The sequence below is a fragment of the Schistocerca serialis genome, chromosome 9 (genome assembly GCF_023864345.2).
Source record: "Schistocerca serialis cubense isolate TAMUIC-IGC-003099 chromosome 9, iqSchSeri2.2, whole genome shotgun sequence".
NCBI lineage: Eukaryota > Metazoa > Arthropoda > Insecta > Orthoptera > Acrididae > Schistocerca > Schistocerca serialis.
In genome coordinates this window covers 82,088,634-82,104,897 of record NC_064646.1, presented here as the reverse complement: position 1 = coordinate 82,104,897, position 16,264 = coordinate 82,088,634, and the positions used below count along the sequence as shown (strand labels likewise).

The window sequence follows — 16,264 nt, the reverse complement described above, 5'->3', positions numbered from 1 at the left end:
TTTTTATGTCCTCCTTCATGAGTTCTTTTCCTTCCTAGGTAGCAGAATTCCTTAACTTCATCAACTTCCTGACATCGAATGCTGATGTTAAGTTTCTCGCTGTTCTGATTTCTGATATTCTCATTACTTTCGTCTTCCTTCGATTTACTCTCAATCTATATTCCGTACTCCTTAAACTGTTAATTCTTTTCATTGGATCCTATAATTTTTCTTCACTTTCACTGAGGATAGCAATATGATCAGCGAATCTTATCGTTGACATCCTTCCACCTTGATTTTTAATTCCACTCTTGAGCGTTTCTTTCATTTTCGTCATTGCTTCTTCGATGCATAGATTGAACAGTAGAGGCGAAAGGCTACATCCCTGTCTCACATCCTTTTTAATCCGAACACTTCCTTCTTGAGCTCTACTCTTATGGTTCCCTCTTGGCTCTTGTAAAAATGGTTTAAATGGCTCTGAGCACTATGGAATTTAACATCTGAGATCATCAGTCCCCTAGAACTTAGAACTACTTAAACCTAACTAACCTAAGGACATCACACACATCCATGCTCGAGTAAGGACTCGAACCTGCGACCGTAGCGGTAGCGCGGTTCCAGACTGTAGCGCCTAGAACCGCTCGGCTACTCCGGCCGGCTGGCTCTTGTACAGCTTGTGTATTATCCGTGTTTCACTACATCTTACCCGTATTTTTTCTCAAAATTTCGAATATCTTTGCACCATTTGACATTGTCTCACGCCTTTTCCAGGTCAACTAATCCTATGAACGTGTTTTGATCTTTCCTCAGTCTTGTTTCCTAGTACCAATCGCAACGACGGAACTGCCTTCTTGGCGCCTTTTCCTTTCCTAAAGCCAAATTGATCGTCACCTAACACATTCTCAATTTTATTTCCCATTCTTATGCATATTATTCTTGTCAGCAACTTGGATGCATGAGCTGTTAAGCTGATTGTGTAATAATTGTCGCACTTGTCGGCTCTTGCTGTCTCCAGAATTGCGTGGATGATGTTTTTCCGAAAATCAATCTCATACTCTCTACTTAACAACGTTAATAGATGTTTTGTTGGCACTGGCTCCAAAGATTTTAGAAATTTCGGAGGAATGTTATTCATCCCTTCTGCCTTATTTGATTTCAAGTCTTCCAAGGTTCTTTTAAATTCTGATTCTAATACTGGACCCCCAACTCATCCCTGTCTATTCCTGTTTTTTCTTTGAGCACACCATCAGACAAGTCCCCCACCTCATGGAAGTCTTCAGTGTACTCTTTCCACCTATCTGCTCTCTCCCCTTGCACTTAACACTGCAGTTCCCATTTCTCTCTTCATATTAGCAGCCTTGCTTCTAATTTCAACGAAGCTTGTTTTGACTTTTCTATATAGTGAGTCAGTCCTTCCGACACTTATTTACTTTCCGATTTCTTCATATTTTTCATGCAGACATTTCTCCTTAACTTCATTGCACTTCCTACTTGTTTCATTCCTATGTGACCTGTATTTCCGTATGCCTGAATCTCCCCCAAACATTCTTGTACTTCGTGCTTTCCTCGATTAACTAAGTATTTCTCCTGTTACCCACGGTTTTTTTGCAGTTAGTTTCCATCTTTGCACCTACGCTTTTCTTTCCAACTTCTGTGATTGCCGTTCTTAGAGGTCTTCATTCCTCTTCAACTGAACTGCCTGCTGAAATATTCCAATATCTATAGCCTCAACGAACTTCAAGCGTGTCTCTTCATTCCTTAGTACTTCCGTAACACCCTTCCTTGCACGTTGATTCTTCCTGACTGGTCTCTTAAATTTCAGCCTACTCTTCATCACTACTAATCTAAATCTGTTCTGTTGGTAGCAGATATAAAATTCAAGGTGTGAAATATTATCTAAATCCTGTACAGTAAGCAGGCTGCTGTTACAATAAGTGATGGATGCGAAGGGGAAGCGTTACTCCAAAAAGCTGTGAGACGGAGTTGTACATATTCCGTGTTATGCACTCTGCACAATGAGCACACTGTGCACGAAGCGAAAGAGAAATTTAGAAAGGGGATTAAAATTCAGAGAGAAGAAATAAAAATGTTAAAGATTAACCGACGGCAAAGGAGTTGGGAGATCAGATGAACTGAGTGGATAGCATCTTGAAAAGAGTTTGTAAGATGAATATCAACAAAAGTAAAACAAAGGTTGTGGAATGTAGTCATATCACGTCAGGCTATGCTGAGGGAACTGGACTGGGAAACGGGGCACTGAAAGTAGTAGACAAGTTTTTCTGTTTGAGCATCAAAAGAACCGACTATAACCGAATTGGAGATGATATAAAGTGCAGATATAATAACAAGAAAAATGTTTCTGAAACAGGAGAATTTGTTGACATCGAATATAAAGGTAAGTGTTAGAAGGAACAGATGTAAAAAGGTGAACGATAATCAGTTCAGATAAAGAGATACTGGTAGATTTTCAAAGGGAGGTTGGTACAGAAGAATGGATAGATAGCGTGGTCAATAAAGCGATACTGACTCGCGTTATGGAATGAAGAAATTTATGGCACAGCTTCACTTAAGGAAGGGGTCGCTTGGTAAGACACATCCTGAACTCACAAGGAATCATCAAAGGGGGTGGGGGGATGAAAATTTTAAGTGGAGACAAAGGCTTCGCTGCATTAAGCAGGTTCAGACTGATGAACGCTGCTGTGGCTATGCAGAGATGAAGAGTACTGTACAGGTTGAACTAATATGGAGATACCACAACAGCACGAAATAACTGTACGAAACCTTACATTTACTACAACGAAGCCTGTTTCATTAATCTACTACATTTTTACTTACTCGGTCGACGTCATCCTGTGGCAATAGTGATTCCACACGTGAATCATTAACAGTTTCGGCAAGAGTTTACATTTTATACATCGCATTTACTACACAGCAGTGCATTAAAAAAGAAGGTAGTTTCCACACATTAAATGAATTAACGTATTTCCTGATTAAGATGGACACATATTTGTTGCCTTGAATTTTAGTTTACGATGGAGTAACAGATTCAGAGAGATCATTTTGTCATACCGTTCTGCATTTCTCGCACTGTAATCAAGGATTTTTGGATTGGATTGTTTGGGGGAAGAGACCAAACAGCGAGGTCATCGGTCTCATCGGATTAGAGAAGGACGGGGAAGGAAGTCGGCCGTGCCCTTTCAAAGGAACCATCCCGGCATTTGCCTGGAGTGATTTAGGGAAATCACGGAAAACCTAAATCAGGATGCCCGGACGCGGGATTGAACCGTCGTCCTCCCGAATGCGAGTCCAGTGTGCTAACCACTGCGCCACCTCTCTCGGTCGTAATCAAGGAAAAAGTGAAACAAATATGCATGCATAATAACAAAATACAGTTGGCGAGTACCTCAGAGCAGGGCAAATGTCGACAATGAGAAGAGTCGTGCAGTTTTATTACCGTGCTTCACACCGAAACTGAGTAACGTGGTAGAAAAAGCTGCAGTCACCTGCTTGTGGCTTAGGACACGCTTTCAGGGTGCACGCCCAACCCGCGCCTTCTATGCAGAAACACGTGTTGCAGTCGTCCAGCTTGGTGTCACCGGCCTTACACGCTGAAACAGTAGAACGTGAGCTCATTGTAAGGAGTGATATTGGGCAAGAATGTGGAAATGGCGTCAATAATAAGTGAAACAGTTTTCAAACGATTTCTGCAACAATTCGCAGAATATTAGTTGGCAAGACAAGGAATTGGCAAGACAAGGAGCGATCCATACCAAGTTATTTATGAAGTAGCAACTACAGTCAGATTTTTGCATATATGCATATAAGTCATATTTCATCCTATGTGCGTGATCTCTTTCTTTATTTAAATTGCTTAAATGCATATCTTGCCAGATTGGTCTCATTTTTGAGTAAGTGTCGGAAGAGATTTGTAATTTATGACTAGTTACGCAGTGTTCCCAACATTGCGACATTTGCGTCCTATAAACGCTGTGCGTCTGGATCTTTTACAGCACTTTACGTGAATTAAAAAAAAAGTTCTTTTGAACTTAACAATGAAACAAGATAACTGAAAGCGAGCTTTATCAGCAGTTAAGAGAACTACAGATAACTATAATCCTAGTTTTACCATTCTCACGCGGATTTTGCTTCGCCTTAACCCAGAGATCTTACAGCATTCAGAATGCTATTAAAGCAAGTGAGGAAGCAAGAGCTCAGACCAACGTTGATTGAAAAGAACTAGATATTCTTTGACAATACGCTATTTTCCTGTAAATAAACGATTTTACTACCAACGAGCACTAAGGTGTTTCTGCAGATTCATTGTGTGTTACAATAAATGAGATGGGGGATACAAGCGTTAAGTTTACGTTTTGTTCAACAGTAGCTTTTGCCCCAGACTTAGTCCGTATGTATCTCGAATCCGCACGAATTTAGAAAAAAAGTCCTGCAGCTTACAATCGGCGAGAAAGACGGACATTATAAAAAATCGAAGGTGAAGCTGTGAAAAGGGTGCACCAGTAAAGAGCTGATGTGTTTGCAAGCACACGTAAAAATATCTGAAGTATGAAATACCAAAATACCTGGATAGGGGAACAACCTAGTCTTGTATTTAAACGAGTTACTACAAATAAAGAAGTCTTTATATACAACATTTGAAGTTTTGCCCTTAGGACCCATTAAACACAAATTATCTGAGGTAGCCAGAGCCGCTAGCAAGTGGTGCTGTCCATGTGAGAAATAATTGGTCCTGAGGTTGATGTCGGCGATTCGAAGCATCTGTCCTAGCGTCTTGTTGATGGTCATGGCGGAGCATATGCTCACGGGAAACTGCACATGTTTGAATTAGACGATAAGAGATCCAAGACACTAATACGAAATTACAGCAATTGTAACAGCTTAGGAAAAATGCCCTCAATGAAGGAAATCTATTTTTAAAGCATACCATACACATATTTAAATGCAGGCCTTAACTCTCAAACGGATTTCGTATCCTACTCTACCATAAGTGGTAACTGAAACGGTATAGGACGAGGAGATCCGGTAGTTGTAAACGAGTGAGCCCAGATTCAGCAGAAAAACTGGCAGATTTGTTGCATCGCAAAACAGTTTACTCAAGGCACATTGTAGTAACTTGAATACAGTTAATCTTTAAGTCACTCCTACGTGCGTGGCTCGTGTTCGTGCCATCTCTTATTTAACACCCTGTTTTTACCTTACTGCCACGTCTTTACGTTAATTTTCAGTTACTGGTGTCACTGAGTTGCTGCCGGCCGGAGTGGCCGTGCGGTTCTAGGCGCTACAGTCTGGAGCCGAGCGACCGCTACGGTCGCAGGTTCGAATCCTGCCTCGGGCATGGATGTGTGTGATGTCCTTAGGTTAGTTAGGTTTAATTAGTTCTAAGTTCTAGGCGACTGATGACCTCAGAAGTTAAGTCGCATAGTGCTCAGAGCCATTTCACTGAGCTGCTGCCTTGCCTGCCCGTGAGCGGCAGCAGCAGCGCTTATCGATATAGGCCCTGCCGTATTATCTTTGCTGGACTGATATTACTTCCTGGTCGTCATGTGTCGTCCCAGGAGCTGGAACGCTCCAGAAGTGCAGTTCGGACCGGGCACTGAATTCAGCAGGAACGCGCCAGCAGTGGAGTTCGGACCTGGCAGTCGGACAGTTGGAACGCGGCATAAGTTCGGTCGGGTTGGAGCGGCAGTGAGGTTCGGATAGCCATGACTCGCCCGACCGTTGCCGGCACACATGGCTGGGGACGGGCTTGGTTGATCGCCGGTTGGTCATCTTACCGGACGACGTGTATTTGCTCGCCGATCGCTTATGGGTTGGCGGTGTGTGTCTCAACTCGTGGTTCGTCCTGGTGATTGCATAGTAACTGCTTTTAGCATTGGCCGCATTCTTCGTCCAAGTGTCTGTGAAATTATGTGTAGACTGTGATGTTCACTGCCCAGTTATTTTAGTGCTGTCTCCGTGCTGAAGTGTAGCAGTTGGTCGGTTAGCGCAGTCGCGTTGTAGCACCAGTGGGGCATGCAGCGCCAGGGAGGCGCGGATAGCCATCACTAGCCGATGATTGTCCGCAAACATGATTTGAATGGGGACGACTTTGGTGATCGTCGGTCGTGGTCTTGTCGGACGACGTTTATTTGGCCGGCGATCGCTTATGGGTTAGCTGCGTGTGCCAACTCGTGGTTCGTCCTTGTTTTACTCAGTCACTGTCGTTAGCATTGTCTAGTTCTTCGTGCAACGGTTCGTGAAACTGTGTGTAGTTTGTGAGGTATGACTGACAAGTATTTAAATGCTGTCGACCTGCTGACTCTGAATTGGTCGGATGGCGTGGGGTAGCGAGGAAGGACAGGATAGCCTTCACTCGCCCGACGATTGCCGAAACACACGTTTCAGTGGCAACGACTTTGCTTGGCACTTTGGTCGGTCGTCTGATTAGACGACGCGTATTTGGGTCTTCCGCCGCTTATCGGTTCTCTGCGATCCGTTCTGGTTGTTGTTCCAGTCTCCGCTGTTACCATACTTCGAGTTTTGGTGCAAGTGTGGAGCGGAACTAATCTTGATTATCGGTCTGTTGACTGTCTGTCGTTCGGGTTCCCAGCGGATTGAAAATGGTTGGGCCGACTGCCTGTCTCACCTAAGCGAGCGTTAGTGTTTGAATTCCAGGATGACCCTCGAACATCTGAGCGCCTTTCGGTGGACTGCCCTATTTTTTTAAATTTGTTGTTGTTGTTTGTACTTGTAAGGCTTCTAGCCGATTTTTCTTTTAAATTAGAGTTGTTTTGCTCTTAAGGCCTTCAGCCTAGTTTAAAGTACTGTTTCATGTAAGACTTTTGGCATTTAAAAAAAATTTAATGGTTCAAATGGCTCTGAGCATTATGGGACTTAACATCTAAAGTCATCAGTCCGCTAGAACTTAAAACTACCTAAACCTAACTAACCTAAGGACATCACACACATCCATGCCCGAGGCAGGATTCGAACCTGCCATCGTAGCGATCACGTGGTTCCAGACGGAAACGCCTAGAACCGCACGGCCACACTGGCCGGCTTTAGGCCTTCAGCCGATTTGAATTTAACTTGTTTGCTTCAGCCTAACTAAAGAACAGTTTTAAGATAAGGTTTGTCTTTAAAATTTCTGATTATCCTTGCGTTTTAAGTTATTGGCCTTCAGCCGTTTCTAAATTATAGTGGCTTTCAGCCGGTAATTAAGTCCCAAATATTAAAGCTGTGTGTCAAAAACAATTTTTTGGGGGGGTCGTGTAATGTTTGATCAAACAATAAAGTTGTATGTTCGTGCGTAACTGACAGCCCCTTCTTTTGGCCCCTTTCCACAATTTAAACTACCTTTCCCGTTCCTGCGGGATTAGCAGGGCGTCTCAACAATTGACTTTAATGAAATGTTTAAGGAACATAAGAGTTTGTGATCTCAGAGATAAGGCACACATCAATTTTAAAAAGGAGGAACTTAACACATACTTATGAATGGAAATGTGGAGCAAGCAAGTATAAAATGGAAAGAACATATATCAACCGAACGGAGACTGCCGGTATGATTAAATAGATAGTCAGTTATGAAAGAGCAGGAAAGAGAGATGCAGTTTCGCCGAGAAAAATTTGTATTCTGAAAAAATAAGTAGGCTGTAAACCTAATCTATGAGGTGAAGAAACAGGAGAAGATTGTCGACAGCGGTTTAGCTTCGGGCTTTGCGTCTGAATGTTTAAAATGCTTAGCAGCGACCGCTGCTCAAATACTAATGCTTTTTCTTTCATTTCACCGTCCAATTTCATCTAGTCCTCAACGGAGTGTAACTCTTACCGTCTTACCATATTTCAACTGCTCTTTCTCTCTTTCCATCCCTGCTACTGCATCTAAGCTACGTTACAATAATTATTATAATAATTCAGATAATGGGCTTCGTTACTTATTAATAAAGCAATCTGTAGCTCAAAACTGAATTCAGTATTTGGGAACAGAAATATTGGATCATTTGCTCGGTAACTGACAGGACGCAAATTTAATTTTAAACACCGTTTCTTCTGGTCTACTCCTTGTGTTCCATAGACAAATATTTAATTAAACACTGCCATATTGTACAGCATAGCAGAAAATTATGTCAGATTTGTTAGAAATGTCTTCCACGCCGGCCGGTGTGGCCGAGCGGTTCTAGGCGCTCCAGTCTGGAACCGCGCGACCGCTACGGTCGCAGGTTCGAATCCTGCCTCGGGCATGGATGTGTGTGATGTTCTTAGGTTAGTTAGGTTAAAGTAGTTCTAAGTTCTAGGGGACTGATGACCTCGGAAGTTAAGTCCCATAGTGGTCAGAGCCATTTGAACCATTTTTTTTGTCTTCCACTTACAATATTGGTATTTACACAGACTAGTATTATAAGTTCATTTGTATCAAATTTTTACCACTGTGCTATACTGTCACGTATTTTATTGCATACAACAATGAAATATCCTGTAAATTACGTATGTTGCGAGAGCAAGGGGAGGGAAGGAATAATAGGGGATTGTTCTGCGGTAAAAGTAAAGTTAGTACCAGACAGATGTTTTAAGGACTGAAGCAGAACAACACGACGAGATCCGATATTCACAAATCAGAACGCATTTAAAATCTTGCTAACACCAGATGGCTACTGGTAAATGTCTAAATTCGTATTGCATCCTCACACTTTGAAAATGATGCGCACATTTCATCTGATACAGACGAGCTGTGAAGCCACTCACCTTCCTCCACCTGTGGGCAAGCCTTCTTCGTGCACGCCCAAACGCCGTCAGCACAAACGCATGTGTTACAGTCCTCCTTCTTCTGCTCACCAGCAGAACAAACTGAAACATTAGGAAACGCCGTGATTAGTGGCGCTGGAAAGCCCCTGGAGCTTGCGTTCATGCGGCAAGTACGTAAAATTACTAGGGACAAATTGCGTATAATATCGCAAGCATACACTTGTACATATTACTACCGTGCGTTCATCAGACTGCGTTGCCTGACGTGTACCCACGATTTCTTTGCTGAAGAGGTGAACGCACAGGATAACTGTGAAATACTACAAGAACAAAGAAGGCTTTATTGCTGTGCCGTGCCAAGCATATGAGTGTTGAGACCATGCCAAAATAGACAAAAAATTTATAAAAATTTATTTCAGAACTGTATATTAATACGGCCATACTGAGGAAGTACACTGCAGCTGGCACAATAGAATACTTACATGTGTGGTAAAGTTAAAAGTTGAGTGAAGTTGTTCGTACACAGCAACGGAAACAAGAATAGCAAGAAAAGTGATGCCTGCGCGACGGGCAAAAGTATGATGGAAAATCTGAGGTGTTGAGAAAATTCAGTAGAATATGTAGGAATATCACAGGCAGAAACAAACTAAAGGTATGTTTCCGAAAGTTACCGACACTGAACACACAAAAAAGTCAGGAATGGCATGGAAGGGAGATGGTGAATGACCGCGTACGGAAAAAAGAATGATTGTTAGGAAGAGATATCAAATATATAATAGTAACAATATTTAGAACATATTCTTTGTTGGTCTTAGTGTATCTAAAGAAGATCTGTATACTTCGGTCCGATAATCACGACAAATATTAGCGAATTAATTTGATCTTTATGGCCGCGCGGGATTAGCCGAGCGGTCTTGGGCGCTGAAGTCATGGACTGTGCGGCTGGTCCCGGCGGAGGTTAGAGTCCTCCCTCGGGCATGGATGTGTGTGTTTGTCCTTAGGTTAATTTAGGTTAAGTAGTGTGTAAGCTTAGGGACTGATGACCTTAGCAGTTAAGTCCCATAAGATTTCACACACATGTTTTTTATCGTTATCTTGCTGAAAGAAGTTTATCAGACATCGATCTCTGACAGATGTTGTTGGGCGTTTCTCGACGGGAGGTATGTGTTGTTCCTTTTTCACTTATTTCAGCACTTTGGCGCAACAAGACAGGAAAGCCATAGACAGTAACTACTTCCTTTTCCACTGACCGCGATGTTTGATTCTGATAAGTGTACATTCAGCTTCGAATACCCACTTCTTGTTCTGTGATTTGAATGGTGAACATTATTAGAAAACGGGTTTACTTTCCTGCATTAAACCTTTACACTGTTCTCGAATTTTGGAAGCTTTCCGGCGCACCGTGACTAAGTTTCTGCCGAAGAGTATGGCACCTAAAATGTTACTCACCGTAGCGTAGTCTTACGGAATGGCGAAGATTGGTTGTGTTCGATACCACGTTCGTTCACTTCAGAAACCACATTCGGTATAGTTCCGCAGTATCGTTTAGCGAATGAAAACCGACCGCATCGAGTATCGGGCCACATCCGTAGTCGGATTGAGGACATCCGAGTAGTTGAAATCCAATTCACTCTTCTTAACGGAACAAAATACGAAGATAGCAATAGTTTGTACCGAAAACTAACAATAGAAGAAAATTACTACACACAAAAGGCTAAAGTGGAAGGAAAAAACGTAATAAACGAAAACACAACACTTTCCAACAACATACTCCTTACCGCTCTGAGAGAACTGACCCAGAACGCAGAACAGAAAGCACACACACTCAAAAGAATCACTCCCCATCACCCACAGAGACATTAATAAGAATAAGAAGTAGTCAGAACTCCAGCTATAGTTTCCATAGCATTCTCGTAACACGCGATACATTCCTCGTGACACACGCGAACAGCAAGATGACGTAATGTCTTGCATCATAAATGAAGTGCGAAAGTTTTGTTTTTCTGTGTATAAAATTAGCTGCAAGCCGCCTAACGAACTTGAGTACATGAGAAACTAGGTAACAGCCTATTACAAACCAATACTCGATCAACAGCACTACCACAATCCCAATCGTAATATCGCTGACATAAGTAAGTTCACGTTTTAGTATTTGTTTACTAACAGCCGGTCACGCGGTTGCAGATGACATGCTGTACGCCGAGAAAACCGGCAACAGAAAAAGCACTCAAAATATGCCACAAACAGCGACAACAATTCTTAAAACCATGTTGTAACGTACATAAACAAGGTACCGTGAAAGTATCCACAGAAAACAATATTTTAAAAACCAAACTGCAAATGTAACAACTTGTTACAGTGTTTTATAACTATCTTATTTTCTGCATGTTTCAAATAACCCACTGATGATGACGATATTTGTCGCTGAAACCAGTTTGTGAAATAAATAAGAAATTAAATAACAAAAAGTGTTTTGCATCAAGACGGATTGCCAATTCCCATCTTGTTTTCTCTCTATGCAAACACGGACCAAATTGGAGGGTTACAAGCTAAAGTTATTGAAGCTAGTGATAAGGGTGGAACGGTTACAGTCAACATCTACATATGCATCTACACTCAGTAAGCCATCCTACGGTGTGTGCCAATGAAACTTATTCCCTTTCTTTTAAAGTCGCGAATGGCCTGCAGGAAGAACGACTGGTGGTAAGCCTCCATGGGGGGTCGAATCTCTCCAATTTCATCTTCATGACATTTTTGTGAGATATGCTGAGGTGGCAAAAATAGATTGGTAAGTACATTGTCCTAATTCTAACAGTAACCCCGCACCGTGATTCAGAGCGCCTCTCTCGTATAGTATTTCACCAAGGGCAAACTCCCCCCCCCCCTCTCCCCACCAACCTCTCAGCCAAAGGGAAAAAAAATAGTGCAGTCAGGTGTTTTCCTTTCAAGAAAATGATTTAAAAGGCGGTATTACGCAGTTTTATAACAGGGTCAGAACTGGAACTTTTTTTATGATTACTTAAAGTTGCCATTCGTCTTCGAAAGTGTTAAAAATGCCCCATATCCCCAGATCTTACCCCCCCCCCCTCCCCCACAAACTGACGTATGAGCGCTCTTGCCTGCCACTGGAGTTGACTGAACATCTTCGTGAGGTTTTTGCACTTACTAAAGAAATGCACTGGTCCTCTTTGAATATTTCTTCTCTGTTTCGGATACAGGGCTGGCAAGCAATATTAAAGTATTGGACGGACGAAGGTCATTTCAGGTGCCTCCTTCGTGGGTGGTCTAAACTTTCTGAGGATTCTTGCAATGAATTTCAGTGTGGCATCTGCCTTACGTGCGATTCGTTCCACGTGGTCATTCGGGTTTAAGTCACTCCGCATGTACACATACAGTGTTTTGTATTTGTAATTGCTTCTAGTGCTTATTCTGCAGTTCTGTTATTGTACAATAATTCGCCCATCTGCCTATTTACAGGCAATAAGGTGAAGTTTATGTTGAGGGACGGCTGCCAGTCACTACACCCAGTGGCGATCTTCTGCAGGCATTTCTGCATTTCGGTAGAATGCTACAGCGTTGCAGTGTCTTTGTACAAGGTAACAGCATCAAGCGCAAAACATCTCATGGAACTTCCGATACTCATTTTGGGTCATAGGTAGGGTAAACCAGAACTGCACATAGAAAGTTTCAGAGGTTGTTCATTGGTATCTTCGGAGGTATGAGGTATGTGGAACCTAGAGCCTCCGGCAACTCGTAACAGAATAATAATGTAACTACACTCCGTTCGACATGTTACCACAATCACCCGGTTTTCACTGAAAACACTCTTACAACAGAGAAGAAGCCTGTAGTACGCAATAATCAAAACGTCTAACACACAACACAAAGTAATGAAACAGTCCTCAGATAGACGCCAATGTACGGCGACCAGCCAGAACATTATGTAATAGCCGGTACGTCCACCTTTGGCATGGGTACCAGCGGCTACACGTCGTGACACGGAAGCAATGAGGCCTTGGTAAGTCGATGGAGGGAGCTGCACCACATCTGCACACATTAGTCACCTAAGTCCCGTAAATTACCGGGAGGACGGCGATAGCCCTGACGCCACGTTCAGTCGCACCCTAGATGTGTTCCATCGGGCTCAGATCTGGCGAGTTGGGCGTCCAGCACATCAACTGTACCTCGCCACTGTGTTTCTCGAACCATTCCATCATGTTATTGGCCTTACGACATGGGGCATTATCTTGTTGAAAAATGCCACTGCTGTCAGGAAACATGACCGCCATGAAGTGGTGCACGTGGCCCGTAATAAGTGTGCGATACTCCTTGGCCGTCATGGTGCCTTGCACGATCTCCACTGGACCCATGGACACACACGAGAATGTTTCCCTGGGCATAATGGAGTCGCCGCCGTCTTGTATCCGTCCCACAGTACAGGTGTCAGAGAGTTGTTCACCTCGAAGACGGCAGATTCGCGCCCTCCCTTCGGCATGATGATAAAGGTGTTGGGATTCGTCATACCATGCAACGTTCTGCCAATGCGCAGTTTCGGAAATGCTCGTGCCGGGCCTCCGGGCTATCACTATCTGTCAAACTCAGATCGCGCCCTTTCCCCATTCTACACACGGAGAGCACGCCCACCCACTGTGACGGAACTGACGTCAGACTGAAATGCTGGGCTGGGTAATAGTGTGTCTGAACGCGAAGTGCACCCAACACTCCTAACACACGCATGTGCAAAAGTTAACAGGACGACATCGGCAACTACGACTGAAATAAGCACGTGACCTTCGGCACTGAACGTTGGCGCATTGGCAGAACGTTGCATGGTATGACGAATCCCAACACCTTTATCATCATGCCGAAGGGCGGGGCGCGAATCTTCCGTCTTCGAGGTGAACAACTCTCTGACCATGCCTGGGTCTGAGTAGCGGTTATTCCTCGCCAGGTGACGCAGCTGTCACCTGGACTGGTTTATATCAAAAGTAGACAGGTATTCATAATGTTCTGGCTCATCAGTGTACTTCGATGGTGTTCTCACCGCTGCGGGAACACCTGAGCATAGCATAGTTCTGCCACTCTGCCTATTGCATTCAGTGAACCTGGACGCGTGGTGCATACTGGCCAACTGTTCATCAGTGCGAACCAGGACTACACTGAGAAACTTTCAGAAGCCGTTCACTGGTACCTTTTGAGGTGTAAGGTATGTGGCACCCAGAGACTCCGGCGACTAGTAACAAAGTAATAACGTAACTATGATCTGTTGGTTCCGTTCCCACTATCACCCTGGATTCCCTGAAAATATCTTTAGAACAGTGAAGAAGCCTGTAGTATATAACACCCAAAACGTGTAAGACACAATACTGAATAATGAAATAATCCTCAAATATGCGTGTGAGTACAGTGATCAGCGATAGCATTATGACCACCCACCCAACAGCCGGTACCTCCACCTTTAATACTGTCGATATTTACACAATTGAGCAATGCTTTCAGTGCAGTACAGTTACAAAGCTAACTGGAGCCAGAAATCAAACGAAACGAAACTACCCAGTAACGAGACGCGGGATATTGTGAGTTCTTCGTACCGGTAAAATCAGAAAGTATCCCTCAACAGCCCCAGGGGAATTCTGGTTCACTTTTCTGCGTATACAATGCGAAAAGTAACTGGCCAGACTGCAGAATAGTATCAAACAGAGTGTGATCCTAGATTTGAATTTTGTTAGTGAGCCGTGCATTTGATTTGCGATAAAAATTCAGAAACTTAGCGTGTCTCAACGAGAATTGGAGAAATGCTTGAAACGAAAAGATTAAGTAAATCAGGGAACAGACTAGAGTCAGCCGGCCGTAGTGGCCGAGCGGTTCTAGGCGCTAGAGTGGAGCCGCGCTACCGCTACGGTCGCAGGTTCGAATCCTGCCTCGGGCATGGACGTGTTTGATGTCCTTAGCTTAGTTAGGTTTAAGTAGTTCTACGTTCTATGGGACTGATGACCAAAGAAGTTAAGTCCCATAGTGCTCAGAGCCATTTGAACCAGACTAGAGTCGACTGCAATGAAAGGTAAATGAAGCTGGGCTAGATACGTAACCAGGCATTCAGGAATTCTTTGCTGAATTCCCAGAGATAAGAAAGCTTGGCATGATGTCAAAAGCCATGCGGATATGGATTTGTATAGCACAAGGTTGTAATGCATGAAAAAGTCCTAACGAGGCAGTACGAGCATGGTGTGATAACACACACGGCTGCAGAATAAGTGATTATTCACCATTAAACAATTGCTGACTTTATTAAAGGAACAGTTTCCTACGCGTTATTCGCTGTGACTACGAAGCAAGGAGAAACATAAAGAGAAGTATTATTTTTGTTGACACCCTAATTAGCATAGACTTCCATTAACAGTCTGGTTATGTAGACAGCGAAAGCTTACCTTCTTCGGCGTGGGCCAAACCCGCCGCGACGATCAGCAGAAGGACGCTTGCTGAGAGCTTCATGTCTGGAGGCTGCTGCCAGTGTCTGTCTCTCGCGTCTGCAGCCGATCCTTTTATACTAGGCGTTTCCTCACTCACTGTCAACGACCAGGTTTCATCCGTCCCGTTTAGTGGAAAACACCAGCTGCAAGTCGAGGCTATTACTGATGCCCCACGATAACGCTCCACAAGGTAATGTCGGGCCGTTACGTATTTTGACATTAGCTGTTGCTTCACTAAGACATCGTTGGTGGCTGTAAATGTTTTTCACAGTTCCCTCGGTGTATTCTCTGTTGTATCTTCTTTCTCTCTACGCATGTTTTTTGTTCTCATTATGTATGAAACGATTTTACTAGTCAAAGATATCGAAAAATATTTAAAATGGTTGCGAGCTGGATAGTTATACTTTCTTAGTTCTAAGTGAACCACTTGGTGAACTGCGCGAGATGTTAGTGAAACATCATGCTAGTTATTATGTACCGTTACAGAAAATACACTGCGCATGCAGACTATTTTTTTGCAAAAACGATGCGACAAACTGTTTTCACGCCATCTCACTGGGCTTAATTGTTTTTGTTAGATGACATTACTCTCAGAATACAAGGCACTCGTAAACTGGTGTATTAGATGAAGTAGGAGTGGGAGACTGTTGGCGATATTGTAGGGCTTCATCTCTTTTAAGTGAAGAAGAAACGAAACTCAATTTTAAGGAATATTACTACCTTAGTAGAGAAATTCAAAATCGCCATTAGATAAGTAGTCCTATATGTTGGCTAAATTTAAAAAAAACTCTTTTTTGTGCTATAGATACACCATCTAGATGCTACAATTAAATACACAGCGCATGATTTATAAGGAATCCTAGTAGTATTCATCACACTTCAATGAAGTTATCAGAGTTGCAAGAAATTGGAGGTTGGGGACGGTACTTGGAACTTAGGCATTTTCAGACTAGTAGCTTAACAACATGATACTTGTACTGTATTAGAAGAACTGGAGTTGAAATTTTTCGTACACGATCAACCCAAATATTTGAAATAGTCAATACAACGAGAAGATGTCGCTATTCTTTGAGGCA

General features: G+C 43.1%; 1 protein-coding gene across 1 annotated transcript in view; it reads right to left on the bottom strand.

The window, feature by feature from the left end:
- The window catches only part of LOC126419383 (kielin/chordin-like protein), a 120,356-nt gene extending 105,146 nt beyond the window's left edge, over nt 1-15,210 (bottom strand). Inside the window, exons 1-3 of the mRNA XM_050086571.1 lie at nt 15,147-15,210; nt 8,719-8,820; nt 3,483-3,587 (exon numbers count right to left, since the gene is read on the bottom strand). Of these exons, the coding sequence (XP_049942528.1) occupies nt 3,483-3,587; nt 8,719-8,820; nt 15,147-15,210 (271 nt within the window). The remainder of the gene's footprint in view (nt 1-3,482; nt 3,588-8,718; nt 8,821-15,146) is intronic.
- Nucleotides 15,211-16,264: the final 1,054 nt, after the last annotated feature.